The sequence below is a fragment of the Sceloporus occidentalis genome, unplaced genomic scaffold (genome assembly GCF_023333645.1).
Source record: "Sceloporus occidentalis isolate IW3139 unplaced genomic scaffold, rSceOcc1.0.p SCAF_3, whole genome shotgun sequence".
Lineage (NCBI taxonomy): Eukaryota > Metazoa > Chordata > Lepidosauria > Squamata > Phrynosomatidae > Sceloporus > Sceloporus occidentalis.
Genome location: NW_028316983.1, coordinates 134,645,420 through 134,663,137, shown reverse-complemented (window position 1 = coordinate 134,663,137; position 17,718 = coordinate 134,645,420). Strand labels below are relative to the sequence as shown.

General features: G+C 38.3%; 1 protein-coding gene across 1 annotated transcript in view; it reads left to right on the top strand.

Annotated features, from left to right (window-relative positions):
- Window positions 1–16,645, top strand: part of LOC149316848 (3-oxo-5-alpha-steroid 4-dehydrogenase 1-like) — an 18,795-nt gene extending 2,150 nt beyond the window's left edge. Inside the window, exons 2-5 of the mRNA XM_089518769.1 lie at window positions 8,008–8,174; window positions 11,275–11,376; window positions 11,647–11,797; window positions 13,644–16,645. Coding sequence (XP_089374895.1) covers window positions 8,008–8,174; window positions 11,275–11,376; window positions 11,647–11,797; window positions 13,644–13,710 — 487 coding nt within the window. The 3' untranslated portion in view covers window positions 13,711–16,645. The remainder of the gene's footprint in view (window positions 1–8,007; window positions 8,175–11,274; window positions 11,377–11,646; window positions 11,798–13,643) is intronic.
- The last annotated feature ends 1,073 nt before the right edge of the window (window positions 16,646–17,718 follow it).

Below are 17,718 nucleotides of genomic sequence, written 5' to 3'. Positions count from 1 at the left end.
ACACACCTCTGCCCCAGGCGCTTACAGGCTAGTTGTAGAAAGAGGAGAGCATGGAGGGAGAAGTGCCAGGAAGGCACACAACAAATAAGGTAGTGATATGTTTATGGGAAGAGGGAGGACACATCCTCCCCCCCAAGATCTTTTATATCAGGAGAGAGAGAGAGAGAGGAAATCAATTGCTGGAACTGCAGACTTCAAAAGCCCTTAAACCAAATGAATCCCAGTGGAACTACTCTTGGGTCAAAGGTGTGGGCCTTGTAATCTAAACCTTGTATTTCCCGAACTCTGAGGAACTAGCAAAACAAAACAAAACCAAGAAATAGTTTTGCAGAAATTGAAAAGGTTTGGGGTAAAGAGCCAACAGCATAGTTTAACATTTGTTGGCTCTTAAGAAACGTGACTGATTAGATTGATTGATTGACTGATTAGATAGAATTTTTTGAAGTGATAGTTGTGTGCCAAAATGGATATCCACCTCTAGCTTTTGGACACCCAGTGGGGGACAAAGTGATACATACAGCTTAATGGATGAACCAAGAAGACAAATTCATGTTAACAGCTACTGAAACACTGTCTAGAGGTGTGAAATTTCAGTAGAACAAAGAGGCACCTTGTACAATAATTCTTAGAATTTTTCCAATTCACTTGTCTGGAAAACATCATTAAAAATGTTCTTTATAGGTTTCCAGGGAAAGTGCCAGGGCTCACCAGTTTAAAGCCACTTCAATCCCATCCCATCCACTCTGCAATCTGCACTGCTTAGTTTAATCTAAGTCTGTTGGAATTTATTGATGGCACAATGGAGTGGGGTGGGAAGACTTGCTCTCCAAATATGTTTGTGCAGAGGTAAACAACCTCTAGGGAGCTACGGCTTCCCCCACAAAACAAAACTAAGGGCCCATACAGACAGGCCAAAATAAAGCTGCTTCAGGCCACTTTGGAGGTAAATGATACGCGCATCTTAAGAGGCGAGAAGCTGCACCAAAGCTGTGCTTCAGTCTTTAGGACTGCAGTGTGGCTTTGCTGTGGCTTCTGGCCTTTTAGGATGCATGCATCATTTATAAACAGCATACCTCTCGAGTCTATTCAGGTCTATTAACATAGTTGTTCACACAGCTGGTGATATGCAAATCAATATCAGGAAAAAGCCTGATATCGATTATCCTGGGGTAAGTGGGGTTTATGGCAATACTCCCCAAACTTAATCAAGTGCATTTGAGATGCGTGTAAACAACAAAGATTCATCCTGAATTCGTTCTGGATTATTTTCATCATGTGAATAACCCCTCGGTATCATGAGTACAGCTAAGTACAGTTTTATCACTACAGCTAACATAAGAATAGAATTGTACATGAAAAATTTAGAACAAGGGAAGATAATGTTTTCTTAGTAAAAGAATTTTATAGGAGGTTTGCCATTGTATATTCAGGCTTAAATCAAAGGAGCTCAGAGTAGCATGCAGATAAAATCACTAGGATGTATGTTACATTGGTTACCAAGGTCCCAAGCCATTTACATATCAACAACTACCTTGATTTCAGATCAGGTGCATATTGATAGCTTGTGTTATTCCATGGTTTCTATGCAATATGTGATTAGCATTCTACCTGCTATATATTTATTAACTGTAACTTCTTATTCATCTTCAAGAGCAGTCTCATAAAAAAGGCATTGGAGTAGTCAACTGGGAAGTAGCCACTGGCTATTTACTACTACCATGGCTAGGTTTAACAGTGTTGTTATTGAAAAGTTCGAAAGACCAAATTTGTTTTCTTATATAGGTTGAGCTTCCCTTATCTGAAATTCCGAAATACTCCAAAGTCCAAAATTGTCCACGTGGGTGGCTGAAATAATGAAATCTTTGTTTTTGATGGTTCAATGTACACAAGCTTTCTTTTATGCAAACAGTTTTCAAAAATATTATGTATAAAATTACCTTCAGGCTATTTGTATAAGGGATATATGAAACCCCAAACATTTCTGCTCCCAAGCATTTTGGATAAGGGAGACTTAACTTGTTGATACTAACACTTAAGGTCTCATTCACACTCCATAGTTATAACACTTTAATACCTCTTCAACTAGTATAGAATCTTGGAATTTGTAGTTTGGTGAGATATTTAGAATCCTCATTAGAGAACCTGACTGCCTCAGAAGAATGCAGCCTTGGGAATTTAAGTAGTATCTGAAGAGTCAGGCTCACAGCTACTGGTGTTCAAGAGTTTATTAGCACAGTTAATGTGCGAGCTGCACTCATTCCTGGATATGTCCGATACTGTCACAGAAATACATGCCTTAGTTGCAGCCTGTTTTTGTAATGTCTTCTACTTCTGTATGGCTTACTGTAATGAGTTACATATGGGTCTGGCTTAGAAAAGTATTCAGAAATTGGAGAAGACTCAAAGTACTGATGTGGGCACATCAGGGAACACATGTGGTTCTTATTAAAACAGTTTCATTGATTGCCACTCTCTTTCATGCATAATTAAAGAGCTGATTATAACGTGTAAATGACCATATTTGGCCATACAAATATGCCCAAAGATCCTTGGGAGACATCCTTCTTTTGTCGCACCACACTCACAGGCCATATGGTGAGGACACGAGAAAGGGCTGCTGCCTTAGTGGCTGCTTTCAGCTTCTGAAGTCCCTTTTAAGGAAGGTTAGACTGACCCGCCCTCCCCTTTTTCTTGTTTGTTGTAGTTCTTGTTATGTGCCTTCAAGTCGTTTCCAACTTATGATAACCCTAAGGCTATAAGTTCATATCATGGGGTTTTCTTGCAATATTAGTTCAGAGGGGGTTGGCCATTGCCTTCCCCCGAGGCTGAGAGCATGTGACTTTCCCCAGTGGGTTTCATTACCGAGCTGGAAATTGAACCCTGGTCACCAGAGTCAAAGTCCAACAATCAAACCACTACACCACATTGCAAAGTCCTTTCTATTCCATCAGGCTTTCAGCAGTTGGGAGGAAAGGCCTTTTAATGAATTGATGGTATGCCTTATGCCATCTTTTTTATATTATAGTTTTTTTAACATGATAACCTTTTGTAAGTTTTTAGCTGTACAATTTGTTTTCAGCGGTATCTTTTAAAATTCCTACTTTGTGCACCCCTTTGGGTCCCAGTTCTGTATGAAGATCATGAAATAAATGAATGATTACATAGTGAAGTATTGTTTATATACTGTACTGTCTTATTTTGCAGGCATTTGTGTAAATCTGACAAGTGATCGTCACATGTTGGGTTATTTATGTTTTTAGTCATCAGTCATTGCTAGATAAGCTTAATACTTACCTCTGAAACATTAGTTGTTGCTATATATTGACAGAAGCAGCAGCACTTTTTTGGTATTGTAATTTTTAAATTTATTTATTTATTTATTTATTTATTTATTTATTTATTTATTTATTTATGGAAACTAGAAGCTGAAGATACAGCTATTGGTGACAGTGATTCTTTTATTGTGGATGCAGCAGATCCCAGGGTGTGAAAATTATCTCCTGGTCCCATGAGTCTTGACAACCCCTGTTGTAGAGTGTTGTAGTTTTATCTGGATAGCTTTGTAGTTTTATCAGGATAGTTTTAACAGCAAGATGTTTGTGAAGTTCATATCCTCATTTTATTTTGCATTAGATTGGCTGCCACAGGGTTTAGATTCCTACTTTCTCTGTATTCCTTTGCAGAAGCAGTTCCTCACATGGTTAACTAATTCAAAGACATAACCCCTTATCACACGGAGGTTTTTGCAGCTCTGATCCAATGTGACTGCAGGTCCAGCTATGCGAATTCATGTGATAATGTGATGTATTATCACACGTCATTTCTTTCTATGGGACTTCCTTCCGCAGGGCTTCCGCAGTGAATCCAAAGTGACTCCTCATTTTGGTGAATTCACAGAATTCACATTCAAGCTCACTTCGATTTCACTCCGAATTGGTCTGGTTTGGAATGCAACTTTGATTCCGTCCTGGTACACCCCCCCCCCAAACCTCCAAGGTCCCACATTGCCCATGATGCCATGCTGCAATTTTGCCCCATTTGCTTCTGGTACTGCCCCTCCCCCCCCGCTTCCATTGCTGCCGAGGGGAAATGCAGTTGTTTCCGATGCCGCTGGGAAAAGGGCAGAGGGCTACTGGGGAATGAATATATTCATGTTTTAACATGGACAGGAGACATGCTGGCGAGGAGGGGGAAAGCAGCTGTTTCCGATGCTGCTAGGGAAGGCTGCTTGTGTTACTGGAAAAAAATGGACCATATCTCCCAGAAAAAGAGTGCTAGTTTGGGTGCCAAAAGGGACCATATCTACCATAGAAAGGCTCCTTGTGTGGCTGGGGGAAAATGGACCATATCTCCCAGAAAAAGAATGCTAGTTTGGGTGCCATATCTCCCAGACAAAGAGTGCTAGTTTGGATACCAAAAGGAACCATATCTCCCATAGAAAGGCTCCTTGTGTGGCTGGAAAAAAATGGATCATATCTCCCAGAAAAAGAGTGCTAGTTTGGATGCCAAAAGGGACCATATCTCCCATAGAAAGGCTCCTTGTGTGGCTGGGAAAAAAACGGATCATATCTCCCAGAAAAAGAGTGATAGTTTGGATGCCAAAAGGGAACATGTCTCCCATAGAAAGGCTCCTTGTGTGGCTAGAAAAAAACTGACCATATCTCCTAGAAAAAGAGTGCTAGTTTGGATGCCAAAAGGGACCATATCTCCTAGAAAAAGAGTGCTAGTTTGAGTGCCAACAGAGACCATATCTCCCAGAAAAAGAGTGCTAGTTTGGGTGCCAAAATGAACTCTAAAGCCCATAGAACCTGAAGCTGTCATTCACGTGAGGCTAGCATTCACTTGAAAGTGGAACTAGGAAGTAGCCCCTTCTTCACCCCAGAAGTGCAAAGGTTCACGATGTGTTCAGACCCCCACTGAGCATGCGCAAGGGCCCCAATTTGAATCGTTGAATCTGCATGGTATGCACGGTGTAGTAATACAATTTGCACTCACTCCGTTTTGTGTGAATCTGCATTACGTGACTTGCCTTGGATTTGATTCCCCCTCGATTCGGAAGGGCAACGGAAGGGCAACTAGGTGTGATAAAACGTGAATTCACATAGCTGAACCCGGAGTCACCCCAGATCTGAGCTGCAAAAACCTCAGTGTGATAAACACCATAGCCATGTTACTCTGGAAAATCAGTGTGCAAAGGGATCTTGTAGCACATTTGAGACTAACTGAAAGACAAAAGTTGATAGAAAATTCATGCTACTTCCTCAAATACGTGAAGCGAAGGGTCCAGGGAGGGACAGACCTATATAAGCAGGCTGCATATGATAATAGCAAAACTTGTGGTTATGAAAATGAGATTACAGGTTCAGTCAGGAGGAAGGTTGTTGCATAAAGCTAAGATGAGTAGATAACCATATGCTTGGTGGTAGGTGTATTGGAATGTAGTGTGTTAACCAGAAACGTGATGTTGATTAAGTTTATGAGGGGCTTAAGTCCAGTACAGTTTTATGACAGTACCCTGCACCTTACCACATAGATGAGGCTCACTCAGGTTAATGAACGGTGCTCATAGGAAGCCTAACTCTGTTTGCAATAGAGCAACCTTTGATCTTATCACTCAGCAGATAGTTTCTATTGAAAGTCATCTATTGCAGGATCTATGCCAGCTACAATCAATTAAAAGTTAAAACATTAATTGGAAATGTAAAATGTTATATTCAATATTGGCCTTGCAAATAATAAGTTAAAAATGTTTATTTCCTTTGCTGGATCCCCAAACACCCAGCAATAATCTGACATGTCATCTGCCCCATTGAAACAAAATGATTTATTGTACAAAATCCTTGAAAGGCAATGATACACTCCTTACATGTGCCATAGATTTGCAAACCACTGCTGCCTCTCCAGTGGCCCAAGGGTGGGAGAATTTTCCGCCCTTGGATCCCTCTGTGGACTAGCAAAAAATTGTCACCCAAAACTGGAAGTGGCTGGAGAACCATTTCTGTTTTTGAAAAATTAAGCATTTTTAATAGTCAACCATATACAGTCTTTCCAGCTGATTTAAAAGGCAACTCACTGACTGTTGAAGCTTCTGTGAGAGCCACTTCATCATTTTTTTGGGTGGGGGGTAGAAAAGGGGCGGTCCAGGGAGTCCGGACCACAGCCTTTGTTGGAGCAACCTGTAGTCCAGGGCAACTTTTGGCCCACTGCTATTCTGTTGCATCCCCCACCTCTCTGGAATACCTGGATAATACTAACCTGCCTTACAAAGCTGCTGTGAAACCTTCAGAAACAATGGTCCTGAAGTGCTCTGAGTATTTAAAACAGGCAAACTAAAATAAAGCTGCTTCAGGTCACTTTGGAGATATGCTGTTTAAATGACACACACAACTTAAGAGGGTGAAAGCTGCACCAAAGCTGTCCTCCAGTCCTTAGGACTGGAGTGTGGCTTTGGCGTGACCTCCAGCCCCTTAGGACGCATGCCTCATCTAAACAGCATACCTCCAAAGTGACCCGAAGCAGCTTTATTTTGGCCTGTCTGTTCGGGCCCAGATCTCCCACATCACAGCAAGCTGTGATTCAGACAAATTCTAGCTTGTGCACATAGCACTATGTTGGCTTCTAGTGCCTGATCATTCCAGCTGATATCTGGACTGGTTGGCAGCAGAAGCCGGCAACTTTCTTCATTTACAACAAGGCAGAGTCACAATAAGATCCCTGGCTTATTGTGACATCCAAACACGCTGTGATGATGACAGTGCTAAGCATCATCAGGGGTGATTTCACTTGAAAATCCCACAGTCTTTCTCAAAGTGTGCTGCTACCAGAATTCTCCTTTGGATCTGATTCCTCTAGGATCTGTATAAGTTTATTTCTTTTATAATGGCTGTGTTTCTTCTCCATGGTCTTGGTGACTCACACACATACCTGTGCCTGCACAATATGTTATTCGGAAACTCTAGCGCTATTAAGCATTTTGGTGGTTATTGTGCCCATTCCCTACATGCCTAAATCTTCAGTTCCTTTCCATCTGCTGCAGGAGCAGCAGCATCGAGTATGCACAAGGTGACCAGATGTCCTCCTTTTCCAGGATTCACCCTACATTTCAGTCCAGAATGAATTCCAAAATATTCTCTATTTTGAGCATGACTAAGTAGCATGAATTTAAATTTATATTAGTGTTTTTAGCTCTCTCTTTTTTTGGTAATGCCTGACATTTTTCTTCAAAGTCCTACATTTTGTGGTGTGTTGCCCTCCATCTGGTCACCGTGAGCAGTGTTATATTGGACAAATGACATAACTTTATTAAGTACATTGTAAATAACATGTTTTATGGATCTTTTCTTTTTAAAATTACAAGCCAATGCTTTTTAACACAACCCATAATCCATTGTCTCAAGATTCAGCACCCTGACTCCCCCTCATTTATTTATTTGTGTGTTTTATTTGTGTTTAACTTTTGTATGGCTTTAAAGTGCTTTTATGGTCTTTGATGTGGAGGTTTTTTAATTGTTTTAAATATTTTATTGTAAACATTTTTAATTTGCTGTTTTTAGAAGCCACCTTGGGTCAGGGACGTAGCCAAGGGGGGGGATCTTGGGGTCCAGACCCCCCCCCTTCCATTAGAAAAATGAATGGTGTGTGCTACTTGCGCCGCTGCACCCAAGCCCCATTATAATGGTGGCACTTAGTCTGGACCCCCCCCCCCTTCCTAAAATCCTGGCTACGTCCCTGCTTGGGTCCCATTTTGGAGAAAAGGCGACATATAAATGAAGTAAATAAATAAATACACATTCCTTTCATGTAAACTTTTGTACTTCTAAGTCAGCAGCTGAGAATGGAATCTATTGTATATTGAAAAATTAGATGATTTTTTTAATCAACCCACATTTTTAATGAAAACATACAGCTTAAATTTGTTGGTTTAGATTTGTTTAAGTATTATTATTTAAAGTATTATTAACTGAAGCCATAACCAAATGAAAACTTAACATTTCATATTTATTCTAGGTCATTCATCTTTCCTTTCTTAATTCGTGGAGGAAAACCAACACCTTTCTTCACTTGTTTGCTAGCTTTTATATTTTGTACATATAATGGGTATTTGCAAGGCCGGAGCTTGAGTAATTATGTGGAATACCCTTCAAACTGGCTGACAGATCCACGTTTCATTTTAGGTGAGTTATATGTGTGCCAAATATGTAACAGGTTTTCAGATATCTCTAATAATTTAATGTTGTTTCTGTGCAGCATTTTCCACCCTGAATAACTATTTGATGATGCTACAGTGGAAGCTTTTGAGCTTCATTTTTTTTCTTTGTTCAGGCTGAGGCACCTCTTTCTGTGGTCCTACAGCTGAGTACATCAAACTTCCAAATGAAAATGTAGTCCTATATAAGGAGTACAGTAGGCCCTTGGTATCCTTTGAGGTTTGATTCCAGGACCCCCTGTGTATATTTCAAAATCCATAGATGATGAAATCCCATTAAATACAATGGTGTAGCAAAATAGCGCCCTTTATATAAAATTGCAAAATCAAGATTTGCTTTTTGGAATTTATATATATTTCAAATGTTTTCAAGGCATGGATTCTTGAATCCGTGAATAAAGAATCCCTGGATACAGAGGGCCAGCTGTATTGTTCCCATTTCCTGAACATTTATGCTTGTTCCAAATTTTAGCAACAAGTTTCTTCAAAGCCATTCTGTTTTTTCAGCTAGTAATCTGGGCACCTAAAATATATTTTGCTACCCAAATCAAGCTCTTTCTGTCAGGCTCCATAATGAAAATTGGTGTCATCTAACACTTAGGGCTTTCCATTTACTGAGCACACTCATTCATACATGCATAATCCAGAACTTCAAAATGTTACTATTTTAAAACTTACAGAATCATGGTGATGGAGGCTAGGGAAGTCTGGGGGTTGCAGTCCAAAAATGTTTTTCAGTCTCTTGAATTACAAGTTATGTATAAAAAATTTACAAAAAGATGTATAAAGTATCTTTATTTTGGAAACATTTGGAAAACATTTGCCTTATATGAATAAGTGTGTGCATATTTATTTATTGGTTCTTGATTTTGCCATGCCTTGTTTGGTTGGATTGCCAGGATTCACACTATAAAAAAACAAAGAAAAAAAATCAATCATGGCAGATAGCGGGACATTTTTTGTTTAATCCTTTATATAATTGTAAAAAACTACTACTGGTAGTTGTCAAACATCAACACACCTCTGAAGGATATATATTAAAGGAAATTAAGCCGATTTAAATATTGCACACATAGAACTTCATGAACACATGAGGTAAGCAAAACAACCTTTGGGGAGCTAGCTGTTTTGACTGGTTGCTATTTCATTAATTTCTGCTGCCAGCCTTTTCTGTCATCAGTTGTGACAGGATTGCAGTAGAGTAAATAGCTTTCGTCCCAAACTCAGCACACATCTTGTGGGATCCTTTTTCTTCTTTTGTGACCATTCTTACCATTGCCTTACTTGTTTCTTTTTCTTTTTATAGTACATAAAATATGTATATGAACCATTCTTTTCATGATACATGTACAAAAATTGGCAGAGATGTTCTAGATGAGTGACGGGGAACATAGGGCCCTCCAGATATGGTTTGATTGCATTTTCCATTGTCCTGCACCACTGGCTGTGGAGATTTGAGATCTGAGTGCTAGTTTGGGCTCAGTCCATCACATCTAAGGTCCAGCATGAACCCTCACTTCAGAAATTGGAGGCTTTGTATATCTTCCCATTGAATAACATGGGAATGAACAAAGCACTATAACCTTACAACAGTTTGACAAAACAGGAGGGACTTTTCAAGCTTAGTTGCTTCTTCTGGCTGATGGTACCACCGCGTTTCAGGCAAACTAGCAAAGAGATTTTGTGCAACTTCTTATTGTTGTGTGCCTTCAAGTTGTTTCTGACTTACGGTGACCTGGTCACAGGGTTTCCTGGGGCTCTGAGTCTGTGTGACTTGCCCAAAACAACCCACTGGGTTTCCATGGCTGAGCAAGTCATACACTCTCAGCCTCAGAAAACCCAATTTCCATAGTCATAGTTCAACTCTCAAACCACTACACCTAACTGGGCTTTTGCAGTATGGGGTTACTGAGTTTTTAAAATGTAAATGTTAATATTTTGTATATGTTATCTTCTAGTTTGTTTCAACTTTCCCCTCTCATATAAGGGGTATTAAAAGGGGAGAAATAAATATTCAAGCAAATAAATCCATTGAAATGAGTACTAGGTAAAATTACTAGTAAACCCACCAAGGCTTGCAATTTCAGTGTCTAATTCAACTGAAAGTACTAAAACAAGCCTTACCACTGGATAAGAATGGATTGGGCTCCAGCATGCATGTCTCCTGGATGGCAATAAAATCAGAGATTTGTAAGAATTTTAAACATTCAGGACCCACTTCTCAACCATTTCATCCTGCTACATTCCAGGAAAGACATTGAAGGCTGGAAGTGGGGTGTGTGTGTGTGTGTGTGTGTGTCACTGTGTGGGCCCAGGATTGGATTAATCTAATTTTGAGTTGGACAATTTTGAGTTGGAAGATAGTTGGGGAACAATTGGATTAGCTATAGATTTCAATTCATAGAATCATGATTTGACTTTTGTGTAGGCCATCTAGAATCATAGAATCTTGATTTGACTTATGTAGGCCATTATGTAAGTTAACACACTACTCACAGTGGAGGAGGAATGAAATGGAAGTGTTGTTTTTCTTGTCTGGTCCTCTTTGCCTTTCCATCCCTATGTGTAAAAAGGAAAGTACGATTGACTGGCTTTATGTGCTTCCCCCACTCCCCTAAAAATGCCCTACTTAGAAATGTGGCTTTTCTGCCTGACACACTTTACTAACTTGATAAGAGTCTTTTGTAAGATTCTGTAAACACATGGACAGGAATGATCCAGTAGACATGGAATGGATGTTGCAGGTACAATCCATGATGGACATTTGTAAATGGGCAAGTTTTAAATTTGTGGTTCCAGACAGTCTTGGCAAATTAATTTTTAATTGGTGCTAGGCACAAAAGATGTCAATTTGCATTAATTCATGCTAGGATAAAGCAGCAGTGGCTGAATTCTCACTGAAAATATAAAACACAGCATTACTCATATCTGTGTTTAGAGGTGATAAGACCACACTGGTAAGTTGATAGGCACTGGGGTAGTATTATAGTGAAAGAAGACCACTCTCTACAATATAAATATGTGTTATTTGCTCATTTTTTAAAAAAAAGATTCTATTTTCAAAACAGGTGTTATAGCGTGGATAAGTGGTCTGGCAATTAATATACACTCTGATCACATTTTGAGGAATCTCAGAAAACCAGGAGAGACAGGCTATAAAATACCAAGAGGTAAGCAATGCACCATAGAAAGCTAATGCTCAAATATTTCATTGAAATGTAAACCATTTGCTGTGAAACATTCTTTGCTTTGAAACAGTTAAGGCTACAATTTCCTTGTGAATTCTAGCTGTTGCAGGAGATGATTAAAGCTGTAGTCCTATATCCACTACCCTGAAAATAGGTCCCATTGAAATCAGTGAAATCCAAACAGAATTGTAGAATTGTAATAACTTAACTGATTTTTAAGTGATCATTCAACTAATACGTTTTGTTCTTTAGGAGGAATGTTTGAATATGTAACTGGAGCAAACTATTTTGGAGAAGTTGTCGAATGGTTTGGATTTGCTCTTGCCTGCTGTACCATACAAAGTGCTGCTTTTGCCATCAGCACACTTCTGATACTGGCATTACGGTCATATAAGCATCATGAGTAAGTTTTCAGAAATTCTAATTTCTCCTGAATTTTCATTTGAGTTGAGATAATAAAACAGTACTTTTAATCCATAACTGTCTAATTACATCTGCCTGTCTCTTTGGCTATAGAAGGAGAGGAACAAAATATATTCTCAAACAGTATAACATTTCCAGGACTCAAAGGAAGTTGTAACTAAGTTCAGCGTAAAGTCCCTTCTAATCAACAAGTCCCAACATGACCAGCAAGCACTGACTTTCATACATCTCAGGAATTTTTGTTCCTAAGAAGGTCTTTTTTTATATTGATTATAGGAATTACTTAGATCACCTATTTAATATCTAGATTTTTCATGGGAGGAAAAAGGAGAGGCAAATATACACCTGGCTTAAATATACTTCTCAGTTTTTCAGATCAAGCTTTTATTACCATCAGCCCTCCATATCGATGGAAAATATTCAAAATATTCCAAAAACATATAAATTTCAAAAAGCAAACCTTGATTTGGCTATTTTATTTAAGGGACACCATTTTACTATGCCATTATAAATACTGTAGTGTGACTTGGGCTTCCATGAATTTTGGTACCCACCAAGGATCCTGGAACCAAAACTCAGTGGATATCAAGGGCCCACTGTATTTTACAATAACATAATTGAGTCTTAAGCCACTCCAAGTGGCTGCAAAACTCCAAGCAAATAGAATGTGAGTAGAAAGCCTGAGGAGTGCATGAGGACAGATTATTGTTCCCACAGGAAGGACAGCACATCATCACATCCTGTTGCTAGCATAATATATAACACATTTTTTAAGCACAGAGAATTAGCTGTGTGAACAGCAAGCTGCTTGGAGTAATAGAAAGCGGTCTTGCTTGTAAGGCAGCCCTCAGACCATGTCATACGTACATGTTTGTTTTTTAAATTATGGCTCTCCCCTACCCAGTACTCCTTAAATACAGTTTTTCCATTGGTCATGGATCTACCTGATGAAACACTGTGGATGTAATTTTAGCAAACAATCTGGCAGAGTTTTCCATTACATTTTAATTGGCAAACTAGTCAAATGTAGGCTATACTATCAGATACTTTGCTTTAATCACATCCACAGTATGCTTGCAATGAGCTAAAACAAAATCCTTCTGAAAAAGAATTAAGGTTAGTCTAAGTTGATTCTTAAGAAATCCATGCTAGCTTTTTCCAGTCCTTGGCACGGTGGTCCAGTTGACTTGGTACCAACTTTGTCATATTTTATGGGCCAAGTAAAACATTTTTTTTATGCAAACTGGCATTTTAAACATATTGATTATTCAACATTCTTCACTTTTTACTGTGTTTCTGTCTGGAATTCCTATGTTTGCAAATTCTTGCCTACATCTAATTGCTAGTTTTGACTAGAGTAGACCCATTTAATCAGGTACTGAATGGTAATTCAACATTTTTGTAAATTCAGTTGATTCTGGTTGGGACTAAAAGTTGGATTTAGGTTTCTATGTTTATATTTTGGGTTTTAAATGTTGTAGATAGCTGAAAATCTAGAAATGCTGGGTAGTATAGATATGTACTAAATAAATCAATGCATTGACAATCAGCTGTTTCCAATTGCTTATTTTACCATCTGTTCACTGCAGGCCTTTTATGCTCTTAATGAGGCAATTCTTAAGTTGTGCAAGTTGTGGAATGCTGATGTTTCTTATAGTAGTCAGAAAGAACAAAATGTTCCACTATAATTACAGTCTTTTGACGTGTGAAATGTTATGCTTAGGTACTGTTAATCTGTATTTCCGAACTATGTCTGGATTTAGTACCTGTACAGATGTAAACACTGAGTTAAATGATATTGCTTGCTATTGCTACTTCTTCCTCAGGTGGTACCACAAAAGGTTTGAAAACTACCCGTACAACAGGAAAATACTTATTCCATATCTATTCTGAATTCCAATTCACATTCTCTGCTGCCGCTGAATAATAACTGCTGCTACGGAAGAAGAAGTTGCCTAAATAAATTTGGGTGCTATTGTGAAAAATAAATTTTGGTTAAATGAGTTCTTCTGCTATTGTGAAAAGATGATGTTGGCTAAATGATTTCCAGTACAGATAAGAAAGGACCTATTTTTGGAATGTAAATATTGTGCTACCCTGTCTTTGAAAATAGTTATCCCAGATCAAAAAATTAAGTGATATGTGAAAAGGCAAAGATTGTCTTATGCAAGCCTCACATTTTTAGAAGTGAAAGACTTGTAATACAAATAAAGGGTTTAAAAATGCTGATAATTATACAGATTGAGTCTCCGTTATCCGAAATGCTTCCACCCAGAAGTGTTTTGGAATTTGGAGTTTATTAGATTTTGAAATATTGGCATATACATAAAGAGGTATCTTGGAGATGGGACCCAAGTCTAAATATGAAATTCGTACATGTTTCATATGCACCATACACAATATTTTAATACTTTAGTGCATGAAACAAAGTTTGTGTACATTGAACCATAAGAAAGCAAAGGCATCACTATCACAGCCAACCATGTGGACATTTGTGGATTTTTAATTATTTTGGATTTCTGAATTCCAGATAAGGGAGACTCAACCTGTACATAAAAAAGGGATAGATCAGGAAAAGTTTCATGTAATAAAATTAGTGTTCAATAAGACTTCTTTTGCCCCACTTTTTTTCTCAGTTCTTTTTCTGAAAATGAATGCTTTTTGTATCTTCTTAACAGTGTTCAGAACACTATGTTCAGAATAAGTCACACTTCTTAAACTAAGGGATACGGAATTTCTTAGTGTTTTATCAGCTTGTAGCTCCACTTGTAATAAATATTTAAAATGTTTAAAAGTGAATTCAGTTTAAAAATAAACTATATTTTAAATGTACTGTATCCAAACATAATTTTAGGAGGAAACAACTTATACATAATATAGCTTAAGTTGCTAAACTAGTAAAGTGGTAATCATACAGAGTTTGGAAAAGAATGTAATGCATTCCGCACCTACCCAAATTTTGTCCTAATAAACAGGGGAGAAAATTCTAGAAGTGCTACATCTGTGTTCCCTCCTCATTTTCCTGGATGGTTTCAAGTGAACCTGAACAGGAGAGAGGAGGAAAGTGATACTGCAGGAGGGTAGAAATTAAGGAGATGGAGCTGGAAAACAGAGGAAGGGTTTGTGGATTTGGCTGTTCCACTAACTATTCCTCTACGTACCTCATTGTGAAATCGGTTTGCTAACCCTGAAGACAAAAAGAAGTAGCTACCTGTTAACTTTCTGAGTTTCTCTTACTGCCCTTCCTCTGGAAGAAGGGCAAGAACAGTTAGCTGGCTTGAACAGGTCCGCAGAGAGCAGGTGGCTGAGGCTGTTAATTGTCTTTCCCTTTCCATCCTTTAAATATGATGGGAAATCTCTACTTTGTGAAGGCTGAGAAGAAAGACAAATTAGGGAGCACTGCAAATTTGTGTGAGGAGAACATGTGTGCTGGTTTTTATGGGAAACTTAAAAACATCAGCAGCAACAGCTGCTGCCGCCTGCTCCAAGGTTTTCTGAAATTATCAGCTGCTATACCAGAACCTACGGTTTAGAGAAATAACTGTAGTCAGTGGATAAACATTTCTTGATATGATGGCATGTGCCTTCCCCACTTATTTTGCTATTAGTCCAGATGAAGCATAAAGAGATGGGCACTAACAAAAAGAAAAGAAAAGGTGGAGCTTCCCCAATAGTCTAGAAAGTCAACTGAAATTCTGCTTCCACCTTTTAGTGGAAAAACTGAATGAATCAGGTGGCCTTTGTCTAGAAGTAGTATTTGTCAGTGGAAGTTGACAAGAGGCCTTGAAAGATGAAATGCAGCAGTTGCCTTTCCATGAGAGCTGAAAATTTCTGACAATGTAAAATATTTTCAGTATTTCTTGAGTGACGCTGATTGCTCAAAACCACTGTAAATGACCCAATCCATGCGTATCTGGAAATACTCCCACTGTATTCAGTGATATTTACAAGTAAAAGGATGCAAGTTTGCAGTCACTGTTCACTATTACAATGCACCCGCGTCATACGTGGATTTCAGCATATGCTGAAAACCGCGTGGGGTGCAAGGGGTGGCATGTCCCATTTAGATGAATGGGGCATGCGCCCATGGCGCACCGCATGCACAAGCCCCATTACTGTTAATGAGACTCGAGCATACGCTTTTTTTTACACGTGGGGAGTCCGGATCGGATCCCCCGCGTAAAAAAAGGGTGCACTGTATCTTCAACACATTCAGCAAAAGCCATTATAATAGTGAAACACTCTTTTCTCACATTTTAGCTCTGGCCCTGGGTCAGCACTATTTAGAAGAAAACTTTCCCTTACTAATTTTAATTTGAAAATTTAATCATATTGAACAGGATTAAATAGGGAATTGCATTAGCCAAGTATAGTGAGAGGTTGACAGCAATTCTTCAAATATTACTCATAGCATATTACTTACAGGGAACAAATACTGGTGCTTTTTCAGTTGAAAATAGTCATTTGTACTTAATGTACTTTATCATTATTGATGAAATAAAACGATTTTTTTGAAAATTTAATCATATTGAATAGGAATAAATGGGGAATTGCATTAGCCAAGTATAGTGAAGGGTTAACAGCAATTCTTCAGATATTACTCTTGAAATATTACTTACAAGGAACAAATACTGGTGAATTTTCAGTTGAAAATAGTCATTTGTACTTAATGTACTTTATCATTATTGATGAAATAAAACTATTTTTTTGGAAAATTTAATCATATTGAATAGGAATAAATGGGGAATTGCATTAGCCAAGTATAGTGAGGGGTTAACAGCAATTCTTCAAATATTACTCTTGAAATATTACTTACAAGGAACAAATACTGGTGCTTTTTTAGGTTAAAATAGTCATTTGTACTTAATGTACTTTATCATTATTGATGAAATAAAACTATTTTTTCTTAACTGGATTGTATTATTATTAATAAAACTTGAGCAATGGTATTTAAGGGGTTTACCTGGGATGCTTAGTTCCCATTCTCTCCACACCATCTAAGACACTATAAAATGAATCGATCACCTCGTCCAGCCAAATGATCTCTGTATCCTTTTCTAATCATCCTTAAAGGACAATTCTTTCTGATAAGGGGGTTTTCTGTAGGTCAAAACAGAACACCAAAGCACGTGAAACACCAAAACACCAAAGCACATGAAAATTGATAAATGTATTTGACTTATTAATTATGTAGGAAAAGGATTCAAAAAACTGATCACTCCATAAGGAGTAAAATATATACTATAGAAATATCAGTAGTATTTGGACAGTAAGGAAGTGTTGTGTTATTTATGTATAATGTTTTTAGGTGGGTGTCTATGTGGGTGGAGGTTTATGTATGTAACTTTTGGCTATATGTGTTGTGTATTTTTATGTATACTAAATTAAGTTTGCTTATTTTAAAAAAACTAAGGAAGGTCAGTTTACTAGGGGAGCTGTCCAGTGCAGGGCATAGCAAAACAGACAGTGCTTTAACAAGGGCAAGGCTCCAACTGAGCAGCTTTTGAGGGAATGCTGTTGCCCAACCTTTCCTGACTTGTCATCAGGTTGAGAACATGTGTTCTTTCTCAAGGATACATGATGTGCTGCCAAACAAGCAACTTAGCAGGACTGGAGCAAAAATGTAAAACCAATTTAGGTATGTCTATATTTGCAATGTTTCAGCTTCATCAAGTGGAATATACCTTTTGGACTCCCCCTGGCCCTGAAATCCTGTATGGCAAGTGATAGGATCCTATTCAGAGATCTCTTCCAATTCTAGGGTTGCCCTAGCAGTAAGAAGATATCATGTCCTAGCTCCTGTTAGCAACGTATTCAGGCATAACTGAAAATTACATCTCTGTATTGAGCCTGGTAAGTGGAGGAATTCAACACTTCTATGCACTATGACAGGGGTAGGCA